This window comes from Phocoena phocoena, chromosome X, assembly GCF_963924675.1.
Source record: "Phocoena phocoena chromosome X, mPhoPho1.1, whole genome shotgun sequence".
Classification (NCBI taxonomy): Eukaryota; Metazoa; Chordata; class Mammalia; order Artiodactyla; family Phocoenidae; genus Phocoena; species Phocoena phocoena.
Window position 1 is genome coordinate 59,543,693 of NC_089240.1, and position 25,525 is coordinate 59,569,217.

The 25,525-nt window shown below is 44.9% G+C and overlaps 1 protein-coding gene across 1 annotated transcript; it reads left to right on the plus strand.

The window, feature by feature from the left end:
* Positions 1–688: 688 nt before the first annotated feature.
* Positions 689–25,525, plus strand: LOC136142868 (diacylglycerol O-acyltransferase 2-like protein 6). The gene is given in 12 exon segments (XM_065901172.1): positions 689–773; positions 12,302–12,392; positions 12,394–12,410; positions 12,944–12,991; positions 12,994–13,013; positions 13,382–13,586; positions 14,993–15,114; positions 15,116–15,168; positions 24,715–24,805; positions 24,808–24,927; position 25,061; positions 25,377–25,525. Coding segments are annotated over 12 exon segments (1,002 nt in total).

Here is a 25,525-nt window from a genome sequence, read left to right on the forward strand (position 1 = left end):
TGGCTCTGAAGTCCATGCCTTTAGCCGCTAGATTGCCTCCCAACAACAGATCTAGAGAGACAGAGCGATTCCCCCACAGCGTCCGGGGAGGAACTTGGCGGAGCCAGGACCGAAAGCCAGGTCTGCTCTCTGTGCAGTGCTTCTCCCACTGGCCACTGGTACAGAACCCCTGGGAACAGAGGCACAAGGAGGGATCTGAGAAGTCTAGATATTCATGCAGAAGAAGGCTCTAGTCGACTAGGTGGCTCTCAGCAGAAGACAGGAGGAGTCAGAGAGCATCCACCAGGGCAGACTGCTTTTCAGAGATCCTATTTGAGGCCTAAACCATTCCCTTTTCCTGCACTAATTTATCAGGGACCCCCTCCTCACACACACACACACACACACACACACACACACACACAGAGCGCTAGAACCAGCCCGAGGCAATTGAGCACCTGTGGGGAAAGGATGCATATTAGAGAGATTAGAAAGTATGCTCTAAAGCCTGGTGTGTGCGTAAGAAGTTGTGGGGAGAAAAAAAAAAAAAAAAAAAGAAGTTGTGGGGAGAGAACAGGGAAGACTGGAGAAAAGGCTAAAACCTCCAGCAGATAAAGGGACTCAGTGATGAGATTAAAGCAAAGCACCTGCAATCAGCTCAGCTCTGGAGGCACCAGCCTTCTTATCACAACAGAACAGCACCGTGGCCATGGCCTTCCTCTCCCATCTGGATCTTCAGGAAAGCCTCCAAACACTCTCTGTTTTGCAGTGGATCCCAGTCTATGTCTTTTTAGGTGAGTGAACCCCAGGGGCTGGAAAGCACAAGGGAACAGATGAAGAAAGAGACCAGGAATCTCCAGATGAGGAGGGCTCCAAAGAGATCATTTGGTTGGTCCCCTCTCTCTGGGAAGGACTGTGCCTCTCCACCCAGAGAGATGGCTACTGTTGAGTCCATTAGATTTCTCTCCTCCCATCTGAGGGGCACGAAGGCCAGGAGTGAGGCTGCAGGTTTCCTGGTTTAAAGATCACCCCAGCCTTCTCTCAGGACTGCCCCCTGTGAACTAGCTGAAAAGAGTCCTATTCGGGGGCAGGGGCAGAGTTGGTGTTACTGGGTAGACGTAAGGTGATTTTCCAGTATAAGACTATGATGAGACAATTATGGAAAATCTGCGGGCTGCGTGAGTGACTCATTAGACAGAATTTTGAGAAAGGGCCAGTTCTTCAATGGACTCAGAGAATGACAGTCATCAGTGCTGGGCAAATGGGCTGAGAGCTCGAAGCTTTTCTCATTCAGAAACCAGGGCTTTGTGAGCAGCCAATTACAGGGGCAAGTTTGGAAACTAGACGTGGAGAAATGTCATCCTGAAGGATGGGACAGGTTAGGAGGCTGCCAAGTCCAATCTGTGGGAGGCTATATGACCCCGTAGAGCAGTGGTCCTTAACTAGGGACCTATAGACCTAGAATGAGGCAGGGAGGGACAACGTTGAATTTGGATGGAAAAAATTAGCTGTTTGTTTTCACTAACCTCATATTGAAATGGTGAATGTAGGCAGCAAACCACAGAAATACCTGTGAATTTGTCAGTAATAGACATCACAGAGATTCACATTTCACATGCCAGTTGTTGCAGTCATCTCAAAAGTTCATTTATGGGCTCTCCCGGTGGCGCAGTGGTTGAGAGTCTGCCTGCCAATGCAGAGGACACGGGTTCGTGCCCCGGTCCGGGAAGATCCCACATGCCGCGGAGCGGCTGGGCCCGTGAGCCATGGCCGCTGAGCCTGCGCGTCCGGAGCCTGTGCTCCGCAACGGGAGAGGCCACAATAGTGAGAGGCCCGCGTACTGCAAAAAAAAAAAAAAAGAAAAAGAAAAAAGAAAAAGTTCATTTATGCTCATTACCACTTCCAAATTCCAACAGTTATTGGAACTACCATTAGGCGTGGTTATTTAATGCATAAATCAAGAAGCCCATGTTACTGTATGACATTTTGGGCAATATTTTGATAACGGTGTTTTACTATGATGAGTTTCCTTTGTAAGTCTGTGCATTTTATTTTGTGCATTTAAAAATATTATTCAGAAAAGGGCTTCACCAGACTGCCAATGGGGTCCATGGCCTGGTTCCCAGTAAATGCTCCTTACAGAAAAGTGTCCTTCCTTCCTTCCTCCCTCCCTTCCTCCTTCCTAATTCTTTTCTTCCTTCTTTTTCTCACCCTCTTTCCTTCATTCTTTCTGTCTTGCTCAGAGCCTCCCTCAGCGCTTCTCCTCCTTCCTGAATGATGTTCAGAATCATGGCTGATTACTGAGCACGACTGGGAGTGAAGGGGGAAAACATAGGGAAGAAGGGGAGAGAAAAGGCAGAGAGAGGGACAAGAAGGAGGAAAGAAGCGACGAGAGAAGAATGAAGAGATGGTTTGGGGGAGATGTGGAATATAAATATTCATGACCCTTGGAATTAGGCAATGCTCCTGAGAGCCCCTCTGAGGCCCAGCTTCCAGTTAAAGGATGGCTCTCCATCTGTCTCTTCTTTTCTGGGCTTGTATTGCCATCTATCTAAACTGTTGCAATATCCTCTTTCCTGGCCTTCTATTCTCCACCCTCTCCCATATATTCCACTGCCTACAGCCAGAAGAGTCTTTCAAAGGCATCTTTGATTACAGCCCTCTGCTGCTCAAAAATAGTCAGCGGTTTTCCCTTGCCTTCTTGATGAAGTACAAATGTGTTATTGTGGGCATTCAAGGCCCTGCTCCACTCTCTGCCTCAAACTTTTTTTTTTTTTTTTTGCGGTACGTGGGCCTCTCACTGTTGTGGCCTCTCCTGCTGCGGAGCAAAGGCTCTGGACGCGCAGGCTCAGCGGCCATGGCTCACAGGCCTAGCCGCTCCACGGCATGTGGGATCTTCCTGGACCGGGGCACGAACCCGTGTCCCCTGCACTGGCAGGCAGACTCTCAACCACTGTGCCACCAGGGAAGCCCCCTGCCTCAAACTGTTTACCAGTTCATCCCCCTACTCTTCCCCTAGGTGAAGTTCGTATTCCAGGCAATCTATTCACAGAACAAATAGAACTACCATACGACCCAGCAATCCCACTACTGGGCATATACCCTGAGAAAACCATAATTCAAAAAGAGTCATGTACCACAATGTTCATTGCAGCTCTATTTACAATAGCCAGGACATGGAAGTAACCTAAGTGTCCATCGACAGATGAATGGGTAAAGAAGATGTGGCACATATATACGATGGAATATTACTCAGCCATAAAAAGAAACGAAACTGAGTTATTTGTAGTGAGGTGGATGGACCTAGAGTCTGTCATACAGGGTGAAGTAAGTCAGAAAGAGAAAAACAAATACCGTACGCTAACACATATATATGGAATCTAAGAAAGAAAAAAGAAGGTCATGAATTACCTAGGGGTAAGACGGGAATAAAGACACAGACCTACTAGAGCATGGACTTGAGAATATGGGGAGGGAGAAGGGTAAGCTGTGACAAAGTGAGAGAGTGGCATGGACATATATACACTACCAAACGTAAAATATAGCTAGTGGGAAGCAGCCACATAGCCCAGGGAGATCAACTCGGTGCTTTGTGACCACCTAGAGGGGTGGGACAGGGAGGGTGGGAGGGAGGGAGACGCAAGAGGGAAGAGATATGGGAACATATGTATATGTATAACTGATTCACTTTGTTATAAAGCAGAAATTAACACGCCATTGTAAAGCAATTATACTCCAATAAAGGTGTTTTTAAAAATGCCAAGGGTACTTACTCTCTCACTCCTTCACTTCTGCTCTATTTCCTCCACTTAAAAGATTCCCTGGTGTCTCAGTGGTTGAGAGTACCCCTGCTGATGCAGGGCACACGGGTTCGTGCCCCGGTCCGGGAAGATCCCACATGCCGCGGAGTGGCTGGGCCCGTGAGCCATGGACGCTGAGCCTGCGCGTCCGGAGCCTGTGCTCCACAACGGGAGAGGCCACAGCAGTGAGAGGCCCGCGTACCGCAAAAAAAAAAAAAAAAAAAAAAGATTCCCTGATCACCCTTCCTGGACTCTCCCTGGACAACCCTTCCTTTGAGATATTGCTCAAGTCATACCTTCTCTGCAACATTGTCCTGGCAACCTGAGACTACATTATCGCTGAAAGTCCAGAGCATTTTGGAAAAATTGGTTGCATAGCAGCCTTTATACCCTTCGCCTCCTCTACCCAATAAGCTCCATGAAAACAGGAGCCACTTCTTGTCATTGTTCTATTTCTTGCAAGACCAGGCTTGACATTGTTGATTCTTCCAGATTTCTTCTCCTCAGTAAAGACCTTTAAGTCCACCTCTTGTTCTTTTTTCTCTCTCATTGACATCTTTTTTTTTTTTTTTTTTTTTTTTTTTTGTGGGTCTGCCTCCTATCTCTGGTTGCTGATAATACAAAAAATAGAACATACTCTTGGGAGTCAGACAGACCAGGTCTGCCATTTACTTGTTATGTGAGCTTGTGCAAGTAAGTCGTTCACCCTCTACCATTGTAGAACAGAGCTCTCAAGACCATTCTGATAATCAAAGAGGAAAGAAAACCCTCAGTCGATGCTCATTTTCTTTCTGTGATAGAAATTGACATCGGAGCCCAACCACCCTACCTCAGAAGACGTTTGATCAACAGAAGAGTGACTACCACTTCTGAGACAGGCACCTTAGACTCTGATTTCATTGCACCTTCAGGAAGAATAATGAGTAACTAGATCCTAGAAAATGAGGCAGACACTCTGATACCTTCCAAGCACTCCCACAGGCCCTTTCAAGGCATCGTTCACTACTACCTCTCCTTCACCCCCTACATCCAGCCAACTGCAAACCCCTGAACATTCTGCCTCCATAGTACCTTTCAAATTGATTTCAGAAGTAGTAGCCTATTTCAGGTTCCCATTGCCTCTCATCTAAGTCACTGCAACTCTTAGCTGACCTCCCTGCCTACCGTTTCTCCTGCTCGCACAGTCATCTCAAATGATCTTACTGATACACAGATACGATCACGCTCTTCCTCTGCTAAGAACCATCACTGGCTTCTCATTCCATTCAGTATGGGACCTGAGCTCCCCTGCTTCCTTCCCAGTGTCATCTCCTGTTCCATGGCTTCCCATGCTCCCTGTACTTTTGCAGGTTATGGTATTACTCACAGACCTTGGACTCTTCCATCTCCAGGCCTTCGTTCGAGCTCTTCCTTGTGCATGGAAGGCCCTTCCACCAGTAATCCATCTGTCAAAATCCTACTCTTCCTTCAAGATTCAATTTAAATCTTACCTTCCGCAAGAAGCCTTTCTAGGTTGCCCAGTAGTAAAGAATGGCCTTCTCCTTTGGTCCCCATATAATGACATTTGAACCCTAACTGTATTGTTCTCACCCTCTAGGATATATCCATTATTTATGGTATCAGTTTTCCCTTCTAGACTATGAGTTTCTGGAAAGCAGGAACTTTATTTTTTACATGTCTTAAAATTAATTAAGCATACACAAAGTGCTTAAAGTAGCTCTTGGTTCATAATAAAGACACAACAAATGCTACCTACTTTTTTTCCCAAAGCTCGAAATGAAGATACATGACCTCTCTGAGCCTCAGTTTCTTCATATGTAAAATGGGGATAATAAAATTATCTACCTCTCAGGGTCGTGAGAGGATTAAATGAGATAATGCACATTAAGTGCTGAACAGAGTGCCTGTTGACAATAAATGCTCTATACAAGGTATCAGTAACCATACTTACATTATTTTCATCGTTTTCATACTTATGCTCTTCACCCTCCTCCTTCCAGGCCCCAAGCCTGCCCCCATTGCTTCTAGCACAGGGATTTCACACGAGGTATGCTCAGTCTATGTTTGCTGAATTACTAAATCATCTTTTTTTTACTCCCGCGGGTTCTTATATTTATAGTAATACAGATCCAATAAGTAATCACAAAGCCACAGAAATTCGTCTTTGACAAACCAGCCACGTTCTTGGATTTCTGAAGGCTTTGAGCCAACTGATTAAGACGCTTTACACTAGAAATGACAGGCTGCCCATAGCCTTACACACTCATGCACACCCTGGAACCTCAGAAGGCCTTTCTTTATTTGGAATAAGGGCATTGGTGGTTTCTTTCCCTGTTACCATTCACCTGCCACTTAGAGAATTTTGAAATCAAACTTCCCTGTGCTACAACTGAATGTAACAAATATATTTATCCTGAGTCATCCTCCTGTGCTTGGCATTATGCTGAAGGCTGTTCTCAAGAAGCTTACTGTCTAGGGCTTCCCTGGCGGCGCAGTGGTTAAGAATCCGCCTGCCAATGCAGGGGACACGGTTCGAGCCCTGGTCTGGGAAGATCCCACATGGCACGGAACAACTAAGCCCGTGCACCACAACTACTGAGCCTGCGCTCTAGAGCCTGTGAGCCACAACTACTGAAGCCCACGTGCCTAGAGCCCGTGCTCCGCAACAAGAGAAGCCACAACAGTGAGAAGTCCGCGCACCACAACGAAGACCCAACGCAGCCAAAAATAAATAAATTTATTTTTAAAAAAAAGAAGCTTGCTGTCTAAAAGACAAAGGGCCAGACATGTAAGGTGCTAACTACACAAGCAGCAAAATGAAACAGGGCCAAATAGATGCAGAAGTAATGTGCTGTGGGTGTGTAGAGGAGGGAACTCTTCATTCTGACCAGAGAATAAGCAAAGATATCATCAAGGAGGTATCATTTGAGCTAAGCCTTGACGACTGAGAGAACTTTGATATAGACAGAAAGTTGGAGAGAGGGTAGTCACAATAAGGGAACAGCATCACCAAAGGCATGGAGAAGTGAAATTGCATGGTGGGTTGAAAGAATGGGGAGTAGACTAAGGTGGTTGGACCCCCGTTTCCCATTCTTCAGCCGTTTGCCTCCCACTTTCTGGTTCTTTCCACAGCTGAGTACCACCTATGCTATTATTACTTAACATTTTTTCCCCAAATTGACTCATTCCTGTAAACTAAATTAATATATTCTTTTTTAAAAAATTATTTATTTATTCATTTATTTAATTTTTGGCTGCATTGGGTCTTCGTTGATAGGCGTGGGCTTTCTCTAGTTGCGGCGAGCAGGGGCTACTCTTTGTTGTGGTGCACGGGCTTCTCATTGCAGTGGCTTCTCTTGTTGCAGAGCACGGGCTCTAGGCACACGGGCTTCAGTAGTTGTGGCACGTGGGCTCAGTAGTTGTGGCTCGCGGGCTGTAGAGCACAGGCTCAGTAGCTGTGGCGCATGGGCTTAGTTGCTCCGCGGCATGTGGGAACTTCCCGGACCAGGGTTTGAACCTGTGTCCCCTGCATCGGCAGGCGGATTCTTAACCACTGCACCACCAGGGAAGCCCCTAAATTAATATATTCTAACAGGAAACTTTACATTACCACCATGAATTCACTTTTATTCACTACACATTAAAATAACTTTCCATCCATGAGCCACTTCAGATCACCCTGTGTCCTTACAGTGGTGTGGGTATGATCACCTCATGCTAGATCATAAGGGGTATGAGTGCCGGTGCTGAGAGATGAGGCCAAGAAGGTGTGTGTGGCCGGCCCATGGAGGGCCTTAAACACCAGGCTAGGGCTTTCCTGGTGGCGCAGTGGTTGAGAGTCTGCCTGCCGATGCAGGGGACACGGGTTCGTGCCCCGGTCCGGGAAGATCCCACATGCCACGGAGTGGCTAGGCCCGTGAGCCATGGCCGCTGAGTTTGCACGTCTGGAGCCACAACAATGAGAGGCCCGCATACGGAAACAAACAAACAAACAAACAAAAACCACCAGGCTAACATGTTCAGACTTTATCCTGTCAGCAGTGGGAAAATACTGAAGGCTTCAGAGGAGGCAAACAACATTATGACTGTGCCTTAAAAATATATCTGCGGCATGGAAAATAGACTGGAGGGGAAGAGACCAGCAGGCAAGAATAGACAAAAGCCTGCAGTCCAGACCAGAGGAGATCAAGTTCTGGACCACAGCAGTGGCAGTGGAGACAGAGGCAGGAGGATGAATGGGAGAGACTTTTTTTTGGAAAGGGAGAGAAGTTAAAGATAGCTCCAAAATGTTGAAACTGTGACATTTACCCTGAGGCCTGAAATATAAATAGGAGCTAGCCAGGCAACGAGCTGAGGAAAGTCTTCCAGGCAAAAGGGACAATATGCACAGAAGCCCGGAAGCTGGGGAACAGAATGAGTTGAAGAAACTGACAGAAGAACAGTATGGTGGCATGCAGAGAACTACGGGGTGGCCAGGGGCTCCATCACGGAGGACCTTCAGAACCAAGCTTATGAGACTGGACTGGATCCTAAGAGTCATGGGAAGCCATGTGAGTTGTTTGAATTATTGAATTACCATTAACCCCCATAGGTTCTCATATTTATCATTAATATTGATCCATTAAGTAATCACAGAGCCACAGAAATGTCTCTTTGACAAACCAGCCATGTTCTTGGTTATATGCTATAGAAGGACAGAGATTTGCATTTAGCATGCTGGCTGCATCATGGCTCAAATCGAAGCAGGTAACCTGTTTAGAAGACGTTGGCAGTCGGCTTAGAGAGAGAGAATGGTGGCTTGGACAGGATGGTAGTATGGAGGTGGGGAATAGAATAATTTGAAAGATGTTTGGAGGACAGAACTGACAGGAATTAACAATTGACTAAAGGAAAGCGATAATTAGAGCTCAGTCGTGAAGAGTACAGTCTCTGGAGGAAGAGTGTGAGTTCTCAACTCTGGCTCACCCACTAGCTGGCTGTGTGACCTTAAGTGGTTATTTAACTTCTCTGAACCTGGGTTCCTCATTCACAAAATAAGAATGCTTATTGTCCTAACGGGGGCTTTATGAAGATTTAATAAAATACACATGTAAAATACTTAGTTTTACATGATGAGTGTACAGTAAATGTTGGCTATTACTATATGGGGAAAGTGAGCAAGAAAGATGAATCAGAAATGATTTGAAGAAAGGACCCAGTTAGATTCATATTGGTACCATCTTTAACTTAAGCTAGTAATCATTAGTAATTTGAGGGTGTACAGGTTTACATTTATTTTTTTTAAGTCAAGACCAAGGGTGAAAAAGGATATTACATAATGGTAAAAGGGTCAATTCACCAAGAAGACATAGCTATCCTAAATGTCTATGCACCTAGCAATAGAGCTTTAAAATATATGAAGTGAAAACTAACAGAACTGGAAAAAAAATAGACAAATTAACAATTACATTTGAAGACTTCCTTGAAAACCACAACCAACCAAAACTCACCCAAAATGAAACAGATAACGTGTAACTATTAACTAAATTAAATTTTAATTTTGGAAGGTTATAAACCTTCCAAAACAGAAATCTGAAGACCCAGTTGGTTTCAACGGCATATTCTTCCAAACATTTTAAAGATGATATATCACAAATTCTACACAATCTTTTTCAGAAAATAGAAGACAAAAGAACACTTGCCAACTCATTTATGAGGCCAGACCCTGATACCAAAACCAGACAAAACAGTACAAAAAAGAAAACTACAGACCAATATCCCTCATGGATATAAATGCAAAAATCCTCAAAAAAACACTAGCAAATCAAACAAATATACCATGACCAAGTGGGCTCTATCCCAGAATACAAGGGTAAATATTTGAAAATCAATCAACGTAACCTAGCATATTAACCACCTAAGGGAGAAAAAACACACAATTATATCAATTGATGTAGAAAAAGCATTTGACAAACTTTAATCCATGATAAAATCTCTCAGCAAACTAGGAATAGAAGGCAACTTTCTCAACTTGATAAAGAGCATCTGTAAAAAAAACAAAAACCCTGCAGGTAACATCATACTTAATGGTGAAAGACTGAAAGCTTTCTCTCTAAGATGAGGAGCAAAGCAAGTATGTTCACTCTCAACATTTGTATTCAACATCATACTAAAAGTCCTAGCAAGTGCAATAAAGCAAGAAGAAAAAAAAAAAGAAAGAAAAGCATACAGATTGAAAAGTAAGAAATACAACTGTCCTAATTCACAGATGACATGATCACCTGTGTAGAAAATCCCATTAAATTAAATACTTTTAAAATCTACTAAAAAAATCCCTCTAAGGGTGTGGAGAAAAAGGAACCCTCTTGCACTGTTGGTGGGAATGTAAATTGGTACAGCCACTGTGGAGAATAGTATGGAGGTTCCTTAAAAAACTAAACATAGAATTACCATATGATCCAGCATTCCCACTAGTGGGCGTATACCAAGAGAAAGCCATAATTCAAAAAGACACATGCACCCCAATGTTCATTGCAGCACTATTTACAATAGCCAGGTCATGGAAGCAACCTAAATGCCCAGTGACAGATGAATGGATAAAGAAGGTGTGGTACATATATATAATGGAATATTACTCAGCCATAGAAAGGAATGAAATTGGGTCATTTGTTTAGACGTGGATGGACCTAGAGACTGTCATACAGAGTGAAGTAAGTCAGAAAGAGAAAAACAAATACCGTATGCTAACACATATATATGGAATCTAAAAAAAAAAAAAAGGTTCTGAAGAACCCAGGGGCAGGACAGGAATAAAGTCGCAGACGTAGAGAATGGACTTGAGGACATGGGGAGGGGGAAGGGTAAGCTGGGACGAAATGAGAGAGTGGCATGGACATATATACACTACCAAATGTAAAATGGATAGCTAGTGGGAACCAGACACATAGCACAGGGAGATCAGCTCAGTGCTTTGTGACCACCTAGAGGGGTGGGATAGGGAGGGTGGGAGGGAGACGCAAGAGGGAGGGGAGGGGATCTGGGGATATATGTAAATGTATAGCTGATTCACTTTGTTATACAGCAGCAACTAACACACCATTGTAAAGCCATTATACTCCAATAAAGAAGTTGGAAAATAATTAATAATGATTCATATTTAACTTTATCTGAGTTTTCTTCTGAAGCTTACCCAGCAAACTTACTCTCATCTTTTTTAAAAAATAAATTTATTAATTAATTTATTTATTTTTGGCTGTGTTGGGTCTTCGTTTCTGTGCGAGGGCTTTCTCTAGTTGCGCCAAGTGGGGGCCACTCTTCATCGCGGTGAGCAGGCCTCTCACTGTCGCAGCCTCTCTTGTTGCGGAGCACAGGCTCCAGACGCACAGGCTCAGTAGTTGTGGCTCACGGGCCTAGTTGCTCCGCGGCATGTGGGATCTTCCCAGACCAGGGCTCGAACCCGTGTCCCCTGCATTGGCAGGCAGATTCTCAACCACTGCGCCACCAGGGAAGCCCCCTACTCTCATCTTTTATGAGGGTCAGAGGTAGCAAGATTTGTATCCATGGCAATCTTCCCATAAAATTCCTCCCCCTGCTATTTCCTATTTAATTAGTATGCTTACAACAACCACTTCAGCCAGCTCTTGTAAGGGGAATTCAGCCTATCACTAAGGTTTCTTCTACTCCATAACACGACTTTTTTTTTTTAAATGTCCATTCCATCTTTTTCCTGTTATTTTCATCTAAGCCCAAAATGCGAGAGACAAACCTGCTGGCAGGTAACTTTTGAGTCTCTTCACCTTCTCTGAAACTTTTATCTACTATGATGTTATCTGGTCAAAGAAGTCATTCCTTTAGCTGGGTATTTTTAAATTCACAATATGTGTACTGAGCCCCTCTTTCTCATGAATGCACATTTTAAAATGGAATTCAACTCCCACTGCTGTAAGATGTACCACGTCTGCATTTCACAGCCTGCTGTGACCCTTTCCTTGCTAACAGAGATGATTTTTTCCCCTTCTGAACTTTTGAGACATTTTGAATGGGACAAAATCGAACAAAGTAAAGCAGTTTCTAATATGTGTTTTCTTCTCAGCATCAAACAGCCCGTACACTGCAGGCCTCCCCTCTCCACTGGAATGTGCTGACAGAGCAGTTCCACAAAGGAAGGAGGGTTGAGCTTTCAGAAAGGACTTCCTGAGGTCCCAGAACGGGGATGTAAGCCACCGGCCCAAGATGCCGTTTCCTTCCAATTGCCAAGTAGTGCTGTCCTTTGACCCCAGCTGAGGACCTACTCTGAGAACGTCATGGTTCTGCTGTCCTCAGTTAAGATCTCAGCCACCAAGGGGACCCAGATCCAGGGACTCAGAGGTCCTCCCGGACCACAGCAGAGCTAGGAGGCGGGTAAGGGGTCGGCGGGGATGAGGAGAGAAGAGTCTCACACCGGCCTCAACCTGCTCCTTCACTACAGAGCAGAGATCGGGGTTATGAGAGGTGTATTAAACTTGAAGGGAACTGAAGGGCATGAACCCTTTGCGTCCCCTCAGGAGCTATTCCTATTCTTCTTATACCCTACTTTCTGGTGTTCACTAAGTTCGGGATGCTGTCCATGCTCGCCTTAGCCTGGCTCACCTATGACGAACACCCACAGTCAAGGTAAGAAACAGGGGAAGAGTGGTGGTCCCTGTCTGTACCAAGGATGGAACCACAGGGCTGGGGTGGGGGTGGAAGGAGAGAGTGGGAGAGACAGAGGGAGAAGAGGTGGGGAGAGGAAAGAAGAGGAAAGGGAAAGGAAAGGAGGTCAGGGAGGCGAAGCGAGGGAGAGAGGGAGAGGAGCACAGGAAGGTAGAGGGAAGGGGAGGGAGACAGGAGGGCAAAGCTCAGCAAGTAACAGAGGTCTCTGCCAGGCTGCCCAGGAAGAATTGAGGCTGGTTTCTGGATGGGTGCTCCCAGCCTCCTGCTATTTCCCTCCCACCTTTCTGACTGCTCCAGAGGAGCAGGGGCTTCCTGTGTCTCCTTGGGGGTTGGGTTCAGGGACAGTACCTATAGCTCTGTGCCCAAGATATGGAAATGTGAGAAAGAGGCCCCTCTAGTGACCTGAAGATTTTAGGAAGAACCCTCCACCTCCAGGAGAAGTAGAGGAATTGGCAAGATCTCACCCAGTCTTTCCTTCCCTTCCGTACCTGCAGGTGGTAGGCATTCAACTTGGGTACGAAACTGGACCCTCTGGAAGTATTTCCAAATTACTTCCCAGTAAAGGTGACTACGCTTCCTCTGGGTGCCCTCAGTCCCTGTTGCCCAGACTCTCCCTCCCCATTCAGCCCTATGTTTTCAAAGGCTTTGGTGGCCAGCAGTGGACATCAAGGCCCAGAGGCATAATGCAGAGCAGGGACCCAAGATGGATGGGCAGGTGGGGAGACAAATGGATAGCACCTTGCCTCAGAGTGGCAGGCCCAGGTCAGCCTCTCTGAGCACCATAACCCCTGGCAATCCTGTGACAGTGAAGACATCCCAGTGAATAGGGATTTGGGGCTCCCCAAAGGAAACACAGGCTACCTACCGGGATCTGAGTCCACATGTCCTCTCTTCCTTCTATCCACTACTCTGATTCAATCTCCCTCTAACAGCTGGTGAAGACTCATGACCTCTGTCCCAAACACAACTATATCATTGCCACCCACCCCCATGGCATTCTCTCTTATGGTGCCTTCATCATCTTTCCCACTGAGGCCACTGGCTTTGCTCGGATTTTCCCAGCCATCACTCCTTATGTAGGGACCTTGGAAGGGATCTTCTGGATCCCAATTGTGCGAGATTATGTGATGTCAATGGGTGAGTACAAGAAATCATTCCATTCTCTGACCTACCTCAGGGCTCCAACTTCTATAAGCCTTGACAGTCAGTCCAGTTCTCACTCCCTGCTGGAAGAGGACTTAGTAGAAAATGAGTCCAGGACACACTGAGCCAGTAACAGGAATATGTGGCCAAGCCTCAGGTTCTGTCCAAGATCTGGGAGGCAGGGTTTGATTAGGCAGCAGGATAAGTTATAGGCATTCATAAGAGTTGCCAAGGATCCTTTCAGAAGAGGAAGCAGAAGCCTGGAGTTCAGGATCAAAGCCAAAGTGGAAAGCAGAAAGCAAAAGCCAAATATCAAAACCAAATATAAGGAAAATGAGGCATGAATGGTACAGCTCAGATGAACTTTGCCTGACTCTTGGGGGATGTCAACTGGCTTCTTTTGGCCAGTCATTTATGTAGCAGCTCTCATCTCAGGGCGTCTCAAAGACACTTTCAAGTCTTTCATACTAGCTGGTACCCTCCTGGCCCATGACCCTCATCTCCTGAGAACCCCTTTGAACTTGCGTAAGACATCAAGGGATAAAGGATAGGCATCCGTCAGAATCCAGGACAACTTCCCCACGCCAGGCTTCAGGCCGGGGTACTGTGCCAAATGTCCTTCTCTTTGGATGAATATCCATCCTTCTTGACACCAGAAAACAACTGAAGCCAAACATTAAAAGGTAAGATACACTGATATCTGGGGGGCCAGGTGGCACCACTAGAGTCCCAGAGGATGGTTCTGCTCCCCTCTGAGGTTGGTATGAACCTGGATCTCAAGGACTGTGGCCTGGAGCCAATGTCTTCCATCCCGGGAGAGAACAGAAGGTGAGCACAGGGCAGAGTTGGGAAGCAGAGGTGAGGAAAGACTCTGTGACTGTTGTAGAGCAGCAAGATGTCATTCCATGGTTCATCTACATTTCAATTTGGCTTGGACAGGATCCTGGGTCTGCCTACTCTCCAGAACCCGCAGCCACTGGCTTCCCTTTGCCGGGTTGCTCTAAGGAGGAAGCAGGATGGTGGTGGCTATTCCTCATTACTCCTAGGGAAGAGAACTCTGGAGAGCCTCAATTGCCATCAGCCTGGGGAGAGTGGAAGACAGCTGTGGTTCCTGGGTAGAGAAGGAAGGGTTGGGCTTAAATATTATAGAGCTAAGAGAAAGTAGGCAGAAGAACTCAATGTAGCCCCAACTGTAGTAGCACAGAGCTGCAAGGCAAGCAGCTGACCCTAAGGACCAACCTCATGGCTAACCCAGGATGTGGAGGTTAAAGACAGAAGAGTGGAGACAAGCACAGTCAGGTGACAGAAGGACTGTCTCCAGCAGGAAGACCCTAGAGGAACCCCTTACCCCGTCCTCAAGCACCAGGTTTGTTATACCACTTGACTCTTTGGTTTCACAGGTGTGTGCCCAGTGAGTGAGTTGGTCTTGAAGTATTTGCTGACCAAGAAAGGCTCGGGCAATGCTGTGGTTATTGTGGAGGATGGAGCTGCTGAAGCCCTCTTGTGCCATGCAGGAGCCTCTTACTGTCCTCCTTAAGCAGCATAAAGGTTTTGTGAGGTTGGCACTGAAGACAGGGTGGGTCCCTAGGTTCTGGTGCCCTAGCACCAGGGTGCCATAGGTCCTCTGTAGCACCTGTCCAGAATGGTGTCCTTCCTTGGAAACCTGTTAGAGTGGGTTCCCTCTTCATTCTGACTGCTTCTCTCTACTCGCTCACACTGGGCCTTAAGGGTGTTTGGGCCTCCAGACACATTCTGGTGGGTACTTTTAAAGCTTGAAGTTAGAGAAAAAACAGTAAAAGACCTTTACCTTCTGCCCATTAGCCTGGTAGGCCGGGGGTCTGGGGAAGTGGGGCTTTAGTCTATATCAACCCATGAACTGCGAGGCCCAGAGAACATACCCAGGGCAAGGAAGGCACTGGGCTTGATGCTGTGGGGATTGCAAACATGCAAAAGACATGGATACTGCCCCCAAAGAGCATATAATCTGGTTTGAGAAATAGAATGCATTCATTCTGCAGTTACTGAACAGCTACTGTGTGTCAGGCATAGTACTAGGCATTAAGGATATAAAAATAGATAAGACCTGGTCCTTGCCTTTAAGGAACTCAGAGTCCAATGGAAGACAGACATATTCACATATAATTACAAAATATATCCAGAAGCCAACCACTTACCATCTCAACTATCGCCCCCTGGTTTACCACCCCATCGTCTCTCCCCTGGATTATTACAACAGTCTCCTAAGTGCTCTCTCTGCTTCTACCCTTGCCTCCCTCACATCCGAGAGTCTATTCTCAACCGTGGCCAGGATGATCCTATTCAGCGTGAGTCAGATCATGTCACTACTCCAAATGCTCCAGTGGCTCCCATTTCACACCGAGCAAAACCAAAGTCTTTACAAGGGCCTACAAGACCCTAAATTATCTTGCCACGTCTCTGATCTCATCAGCCACTGCCCTCCCCCTTGCTCACTCCATTAGAGCTACACTGGCTTCCTTGCTGTCCCTCAAACAAGCCACACGCTCCTCCCTTAGGGCCTTTGTTCTAGTTGTCCCTTCTGTCTGGGACATTATTCCTGCAAATAACTCTTTGGCTTATTCCTTTACCTCCTCCAGGTCCTTGCTCAAATGTCTCTTCTCAATAAGGTCTATCCTGACCATCCTGCTGGACCTTTTTCCCATTGCGCTTATCATCTCCTCATACGTCATCAATTTTATTTCTTTACATATATGGTTCTCTATTTGTTCATTATTATTGTTTATTGTCTGTCTTCTCTCAATAAAAGGTAAGCTCCATGAGGACAGAGGCTTTTTTTTAATCCATTGTGTTCACTGATGTGTCCCCAGGGCTTAAAAAAGTGCTGGCACGAGGAGGTGGTAGGAGATCAAGAAGATGGCGGAAGAGTAAGACGCGGAGATCACCTTCCTCCCCACAGATACACCAGAAATACATCTACACGTGGAATAACTCCTACAGAACACCTACTGAACACTGGCAGAAGACCTCAGACCTCCCAAAAGGCAAGAAACTCCCCACGTACCTCGGTAGGGCAAAAGAGAAAAGAATAAACCGAGACAAAAGAATAGGGACGGGAGAGCGCAGGGGGAGGACTGGGGTTGGCGACGTGAGCACAGCCTGCAGGGGGTTGGTGCTCCATGGCTGGCAGGCAGGGAGTCCGGGGAAAAGTCTGGACCTGCCGAAGAGGCAAGAGACTTTTTCTTCCCTCTTTGTTTCCTGGTGCGCGAGGAGAGGGGATTGGGAACGCTGCTTGGAGGAGCTCCAGAGACGGGCGCGAGCCGCAGCTGACGGCACGGACCCCAGAGACGGGCATGAGATGCTGAGGCTGCTGCTGCCGCCACCGGGAGGCCTGTGTGCGAGCGCGGGTCGCTGTCCGCACCTCCCTTCCGGGGAGCCTCTGCAGCCCGCCAATGCCGGGGTCCCGGGATCCAGGGACAACTTCCCTGGCAGGGTGCACGGCGTGCCTCGTGGTGGTGCGGCATCCCGACGGCCTCTGCCATCGCAGGCTTGCCCCACATCCGCGCCCCTCCCTCCCCCCAGCCTGGGTGAGCCAGAGTCCCTGAGGCAGCTGCTCCTTTGACCCCGTCCTGTCTGAGCGAAGAACAGATGCCTTCCAGCGACCTACACGCAGAGGCACGGCCAAATCCAAAGCTGAGCCCCAGGAGCTGTGCGAACAAAGAAGAGAAAGGGAAATCCCTCCCAGCAGCCTCAGAAGCAGCGGATTAAAGCTCCACAATCAACCTGATGTACCCTGCATCTGTGGAATACATGAATAGACAACGAATCATCCCAAATTGAGGAGGTGGACTTTGAGGGCAAGATTTACTCTTTTTTTCCCCTTTTCCTATTTTTGTGAGTGTGTATGTGTATACTTCGGTGTGAGATTTTGTCTGTATAGCTTTGCTGTCACCATTTGTCCTAGGGTTCTATCCGTCTGTTTCTTTTTTTCTTTTTTCAAAAATTTTTTTCTTAATAATTATTTTTTATTTTAATAACTTTGTTTTATCTTACTTTATTTTATTTTATCCTCTTTCTTTCTTTTCTTTCTTTCTTACTTGCTTCCCTCCTCCCTCCCTTCCTTCCTTCCTTGCCTCCTTCCCTCCTTCCATCCTTTCTTTCTCTCTTTCCTTCTTTCCTTTCCTTCTTTCTTTCTTTCTTTCTACTTTTTCTCCCTTTTATTCTGAGACATGTGGATGAAAGCCTCTTGGTGCTGTAGCCAGGAGTAAGTGCTGTGCCTCTGAGGTGGGAGAGCCAACTTCAGGACACTGGTCCACAAGAGACCTCCCGGCTCCACATAATATCAAACAGCGAAAATCTCCCAGAGATCTCCATCTCAACACCAGCACCCAGCTTCACTCAACGAACAGCAAGCTACAGTGCTGGACACCCTATGCCAAACTAGAAAGACAGGAACACAACCCCACCCATTAGCATACAGACTGCCTAAAATAATAATAAGTCCACAGACACCCCAAAACACACCACCAGACGTGGACCTGCCCACCAGAAAGACAAGATCCAGCCTCATCCACCAGAACACAGGCACTAGTCCCCTCCACCAGGAAGCCTACACAACCCACTGAAACAACTTTAGCCACTGGGGACAGACACCAAAAACAACGGGAACTACTAACTTGCATCCTGCAAAAAGGAGACCCCAAACACAGTAAGATAAGCAAAATGAGAAGACAGAAAAACATACAGCAGTTGAGGGAGCAAGATAAAAACCCACCAGACCTAAGAAATGAAGAGGAAATAGGCAGTATACCTGGAAAAGAATTCAGAATAATGATAGTAAAAATGATCCAAAATCTTGGAAATAGAATAGAGAAAATGCAAGAAACATTTAACAAGGACCTAAAAGAACTAAAGATGAAACAAGCAACGATGAACAACACAATAAATGAAATGAAAAATACTCTAGATGGCATCAATAGCAGAATAACTGAGGCAGAAGAACGGATAAGTGACCTGGAAGATAAAATAGTGGAAATAACTACTGCAGAGCAGAATAAAGAAAAAAGAATGAAAAGAACTGAGGACAGTCTCAGAGACTTCTGGGACAACATTAAACGCACCAACATTCAAATTATAGGGGTTCCAGAAGAAGAAGAGGAAAACAAAGGGACTGAGAAAATATTTGAAGAGATTATAGTTGAAAACTTCCCTAATATGGGAAAGGAAATAGTTAATCAGGTCCAGGAAGCACAGAGAGTCCCATACAGGATAAATCCAAGGAGAAACACGCCAAGACACATATTAATCAAACTGTCAAAAATTAAATACAAAGAAAAAATATTAAAAGCAGCAAGGGAAAAAACAACAAATAACACACAAGGGAATCCCCATAAGGATAACAGCTGATCTTTCAGCAGAAACTTTGCAAGCCAGAAGGGACTGGCAGGACATATTTAAAGTGATGAAGGAGAAAAACCTACAACCAAGATTACTCTACCCAGCAAGGATCTCATTCAGATTTGATGGAGACATTAAAACCTTTACAGACAAGTAAAAGCTGAGAGAGTTCAGCACCACCAAACCAGCTTTACAACAACTGCTAAGGGGACTTCTCTAGGCAGGAAACACAAGAGAAGGAAAAGACCTACAATAACAAACCCAAAACAATTAAGAAAATGGGAATAGGAACATACATACTGATAATTACCATAGATGTAAATGGATTAAATGCTCCCACCAAAAGACACAGACTGATTGAATGGATACAAAAACAAGACCCATATATATGCTGTCTACAAGAGACCCACTTCAGACCTAGAGACACATGCAGACTGAAAGTGAGGGGATGGAAAATAATATTCCATGCAAACGGAAACCAAAAGAAAGCTGGAGTAGCAATTCTCATATCAGACAAAATAGATTTTAAAATAAAGACGATTAGAAGAGACAAAGAAGGACACTACATAACGATCAAGGGATCAATCCAAGAAGAAGATATGACAATTGTAAATATTTATGCATCCAACAGAGGAGCACCTCAATACATAAGGCAAATGCTAGCAGCCATAAAAGGGGAAATCGACAGTAACACAATCACTGTAGGGGACGTTAACACCCCACTTTCACCAATGGACAGATCATCCAAAATGAAAATAAATAAGGAAACACAAGCTTTAAATGATACATTAAACAAGATGGACTTAATTGATATTTATAGGACATTCCATCCAAAAACAACAGAATACACATTTTTCTCAAGTGCTTATGGAACATTCCCCAGGATAGATCATATCTTGGGTCACAAATCAAGCCTTGGTAAATTTAAGAAAATTGAAATTGTATCAAGTATCTTTTCCAACCACAGTGCTATGAGACTAGATATCAATTACAGGAAAAAAATCTGTAAAAAATACAAACACATGGAGGCTAAACAATACACTACTTAATAACGAAGTGATCACTGAAGAAATCAAAGAGGAAATCAAAAAATACCTAGAAACAAATGACATTGGAGACACGACGACCCAAAACCTATGGGATGCAGCAAAAGCAGTTCCAAGAGCAAAGTTTATAGCAGTACAGTCCTACCTTAAAAAACAAGAAACATCTCAAATAAACAACCTAAACTTACACCTAAAGCAATTAGAGAAAGAAGAACAAAACAACCCCAAAGTTAGCAGAAGGAAAGAAATCATAAAGATCAGATCAGAAATAGATGAAAAAGAAATGAAGGAAACAATAGCAAAGATTAATAAACTAAAAGCTGGTTCTTTGAGAATATAAACAAAATTGATAAACCATTAGCCAGACTCATCAACAAAAAAAGGGAGAAGACTCAAATCAGTAGAATTAGAAATGAAAAAGGAGAAGTAACAACTGACACTGCAGAAATACAAAAGATCATGAGAGATTACTACAAGCAACTATACGCCAATAAAATGGACAACCTGGAAGAAATGGATAAATTCTTAGAAATGCAGAACGTGCAAAGACTGAATCAGGAAGAAATAGAAAATATGAACAGACCAATCACAAGCACTGAAATTGAAACTGTGATTAAAAATCTTCCAACAAACAAAAGCCCAGGACCACATGGCTTCACAGGCGAATTCTATCCAACATTTAGAGAAGAGCTAACACCTATCCTTCTCAAACTCTTCCAAAATATAGCAGAGGGAGGAACACTCCCAAACTCATTCTACGAGGCCACCATCACCTTGATACCAAAACCAGACAAGGATGTCACAAAGAAAGAAAACTACAGGCCAATATCACTGATGAACATAGATGCAAAAATCCTCAACAAAATACTAGCAAACAGAATCCAACAGCACATTAAAAGGATCATACACCATGATCAAGTGGGGTTTATTCCAGGAATGCAAGGATTCTTCAATATACGCAAATCAATCAATGTGATAAACCATATTAACAAATTGAAGGAGAAAAACCACATGATCATCTCAATAGATTCAGAGAAAGCTTTCGACAAAATTCAACACCCATTTATGATAAAAACCCTGCAGAAAGTAGGCATAGAGGGAACTTTCCTCAACATAATAAAGGCCATATATGACAAACCCACAGCCAACATCATCCTCAGTGGTGAAAAACTGAAAGCATTTCCACTAAAATCAGGAACAAGGCAAGGTTGCCCACTCTCACCACTGTTATTCAACATAGTTTTGGAAGTTTTAGCCACAGCAATCAGAGAAGAAAAGGAAATAAAAGGAATCCAAATCAGAAAAGTAGAAGTAAAGCTGTCACTGTTTGCAGATGATGTGATACTGTACATAGAGAATCCTAAAGAGGCTACCAGAAAACTACTAGAGCTAATCAATGAATTTGGTAAAGTAGCAGGATACAAAACTAATGCACAGAAATGTCTGGCATTCCTATACACTAATGATGAAAAATCTGAAAGTGAAATCAAGAAAACACTCCCATTTACCACTGCAACAAAAAGAATAAAATACCTAGGAATAAACCTACCTAAGGAGACAAAACACCTGTATGAAGAAAATAATAAGACACTGATGAAAGAAATTAAAGATGATACAAATAGGTGGAGAGATATACCGTGTTCTTGGATTGGATTAATCAACATTGTGAAAGTGACTCTAATACCCAAAGCAATCTACAGATTCAATGCAATCCCTATGAAACTACCACTGGCATTTTTCACAGAACTAGAACAAAGAAATTCACAATTTGTATGGAAACACAAAAGACCCCGAATAGCCAAAGCAATCTTGAGAACGAAAAACGGAGCTGGAGGAATCAGGCTCCCTGACTTCAGACTATACTACAAAGCTACAGTAACCAAGACAGTATGGTACTGGCACAAAAACAGAAAGATAGATCAATGGAACAGGAAAGAAAGCCCAGAGATAAATCCATGCACATATGGTCACCTTATCTTTGATAAAGGAAGCAGGAATGTACAGTGGAGAAAGTACAGCCTCTTCAATAAGTGGTGCTGGGAAAACTGGACAGGTACATGTAAAAGTATGAGATTAGATGACTCCCTAACACCATACACAAAAATAAGCTCAAAATGGATTAAAGACCTAAATGTAAGGCCAGAAACTATCAAACTCTTAGAGGAAAACATAGGCAGAACACTCTATGACATAAATCACAGCGAGATCCTTTTTGATCCACCTCCCAGAGAAATGGAAATAAAAACAAAAATAAACAAATGGGACCTATTGAAACTTCAAAGCTTTTGCAAAGCAAAGGAAACCATAAACAAGACCAAAAGACAACCCTCAGAATGGGAGAAAATATTTGCAAATGAAGCAACTGACAAAGGATTAATCTCCAAAATTTACAAGCAGCTCATGCAGCTCAATAACAAAAAAACAAACAACCCAATCCAAAAATGGGCAGAAGACCTAAATAGACATTTCTCCAAAGAAGATATACAGAGTGCCAACAAACACATGAAAGAATGCTCAACACCATTAATCATTAGAGAAATGCAAATCAAAAGTACAATGAGATATCCTCTCACACCAGTCAGAATGGCCATCATCAAAAAATCTAGAAACAATAAATGCTGGAGAGGGTGTGGAGAAAAGGGAACCCTCTTGCACTGCTGGTGGGAATGTGAATTGGTACAGCCACTATGGAGAACAGTATGGAGGTTCCTTAAAAAACTACAAATAGGACTACCATATGACCCAGCAATCCCACTACTGGGCATATACCCTGAGAAAACCATAATTCAAAAAGAGTCATGTACCAAAATGTTCATTGCAGCTCTATTTACAATAGCCAGGAGTTGGAAGCAACCTAAGTGTCCATCATCGCATGAATGGATAAAGAAGATGTGGGGCTTCCCTGGTGGCGCAGTGGTTGGGAGTCCGCCTGCCGATGCAGGGGATGCGGGTTCATGCCCCAGTCCGGGAAGATCCCACATGCCGCAGAGCGGCTGGGCCTGTGAGCCATGGCCGCTGAGCCTGCGCGTCCGGAGCCTGTGCTCCACAACGGGAGAGGCCGCAGCAGTGAGAGGCCCGCGTACCGCAAAAAAAAAAAAAAAAAAAAAAAAAAAAAAAAGAAGATGTGGCACGTATATACAATGGAATATTACTCAGCCATAAAAAGAAACAAAATTGAGCTATTGTAATGAGGTGGATGGACCTAGAGTCTGTCATACAGAGTGAAGTAAGTCAGAAAGAGAAAGACAAATACCGTATGCTAACACATATATATGGAATTTAAGGAAAAAATGTCATAAAGAACCTAGGGGTAAGACAAAAATAAAGACATAGACCTACTAGAGAATGGACTTGAGGATATGGGGAGGGGGAAGGGTAAGCTGTGACAAAGCGAGAGGGTGGCATGGACATATATACACTACCAAACGTAAAATAGATAGCTAGTGGGAAGCAGCTGCATAGCACAGGGAGATCAGCTCAGTGCTTTGTGACCACCTAGAGAGGTGGGATAGGGAGGGTAGGAGGGAGGGAGACATAAGAGGGAAGAGAGATGGGAACATATGTATATATAAAACTGATTCACTTTGTTATAAAGCAGAAACTAGCACACCATTGTAAAGCAATTATACTCCAATAAAGATGTAAAAAAAAAAAGCATAAGAGGTGGTAGTGTTCTTCCTCAAAAAAAAATAAGTGCTGGCACATAGAAAGAACTCAATACATATTTGCTGAATGAAATATGTTCCATAATGGACAAATGTATAAAGCACTATGGGAGCACCAAATGATGGAAAGCCTTCCACCCAAAGTAGAGGTTTCATAGGTGGGTGAAATCTGAACTGTGAATTGAAATATTAGTAGGCATTACCAGTTAGACCAAAAGGGAGAAAAACTCAGGCATTCAGTGAGGTCCTATGATGACATGTCTGGCACTATGCCAGGCCCTAGGGTTCAAAGATGAATAAGACATAGTTCCCCCTTTTGATTAGCTTGCTGTCTACTGGGAGTCAGCCAGGCAAGGTGATGACTGTAGTACACAGTTGGGGTAGTGTTAGTGTAGGAAAGAGGTAAGCACCAGATGAGGGAGGTGGGAGTGGAAGGAAATGGAGGGGCTCAAAGAACTGGAGGTGGTTCAAGGGGATGAAATTGGAGCTGAGTAGTGAAGGGGGAAATAGAATTAGTCACGTGAAGACAGAGGGAAGGCGTTTCTGGCAGAGGGAGCAGGATGCACTAAGGCTCATGGACAAGCAAGAACGTAGCACACTTAGTATGGCTAGGCAGATTCTGACGAAGGGCTGAGGAGAGGGGAGGCTAGCCAGGTGGGCAAGGCTAGAGCACAAAGGCCTTGCTAAGCAGTGTGGCACAAAGTGAGGAGCTCTGGAAGAGTTTTAAAGAGAAGAGTGACATGTCCAGATACACAGTTTAGGAAGATCCCTCTGGATGCTGGGTACAATAAGGGCTATTAGATTTCCTGAGATTACTTTCCTCCCATCACAAGACAAGGTGCAGCAACTCCCCTCAGTGGGTTCACTTGTGGGAGGTGGGTGTGGAGTATAGCAAGAATGAGACACAAGGCTGGAGATGCTTGGGTGCTTGGACTCTTGTCCTATAATGGGGAGATTGTAGAGGTTTCCTACCTTGGAGAGGGTTTCACTGCGGGGAGCTTCCTGGGAGAACTCACACTCCTGCACGTCTCTTTGCAGATCATACCTTGTTTCCTCCTATTCCTTTGGAGAGAATGAGGTTCACAATCAAGAGACCTTCCCTGAGGGCACGTGGCTAAGGTTCTTCCAAATAAACCTTGCAGGACAGAATCAAAAGAAATCCTGAGACTAAGTTTCTGTACCTTCCACGGCCGGGGCCTCACTCGAGGATCCTGGGGCTTCTTGCCTTTCCATCGGCCCATTACCACTGTTGTTAAGTTTTTCAGCATCTTTGGACCACTCTGGTCCTTGATTCCCCCCACCCAGGTCATCCCTCAGGTCTCAGGGGACCCGGCACACAGCTGGGACAGGCAATGGGAATTCCAGTGGCTGTGGTTGAGGGCAGGGTGGGGAGGACAACTAAACAGATCAGAGTTGTGGCCATTCACGGGAGGGACACAGTTCAGCAGCTGCCATGAGGGCATCATTACTCGCATACATTCCTTCAGCACTCTCTGAGTTTACTCTCATTCTCTTAAGCATGCACGAGGTTAGGTATTTGGAGAACATGGGACAGTATGGGGTTGGAGCAGAGGGAAAGAACAAAGGAAGGGGAGGGGACCCAGATACTGAGTTTCAGTATGTGGCTCCCTCTGAGGAATGGGTAATTTGAGTTGGGTGGGGGGAAAGGTCTGATGCTTGTCTCTCCTCCTTCCCCACAGTTGGGGAGCCCCTGCCAATTCCCAAGATTAAGAAGCCAAACAAAAAGACGGTGGACAAGTACCACGCACTCTACATCAGCGCCCTGTGCAAGCTGTTTGACGAAGTACAGTATGGCCTCCCTGAGACCCAGGAGCTGACAATCATATAA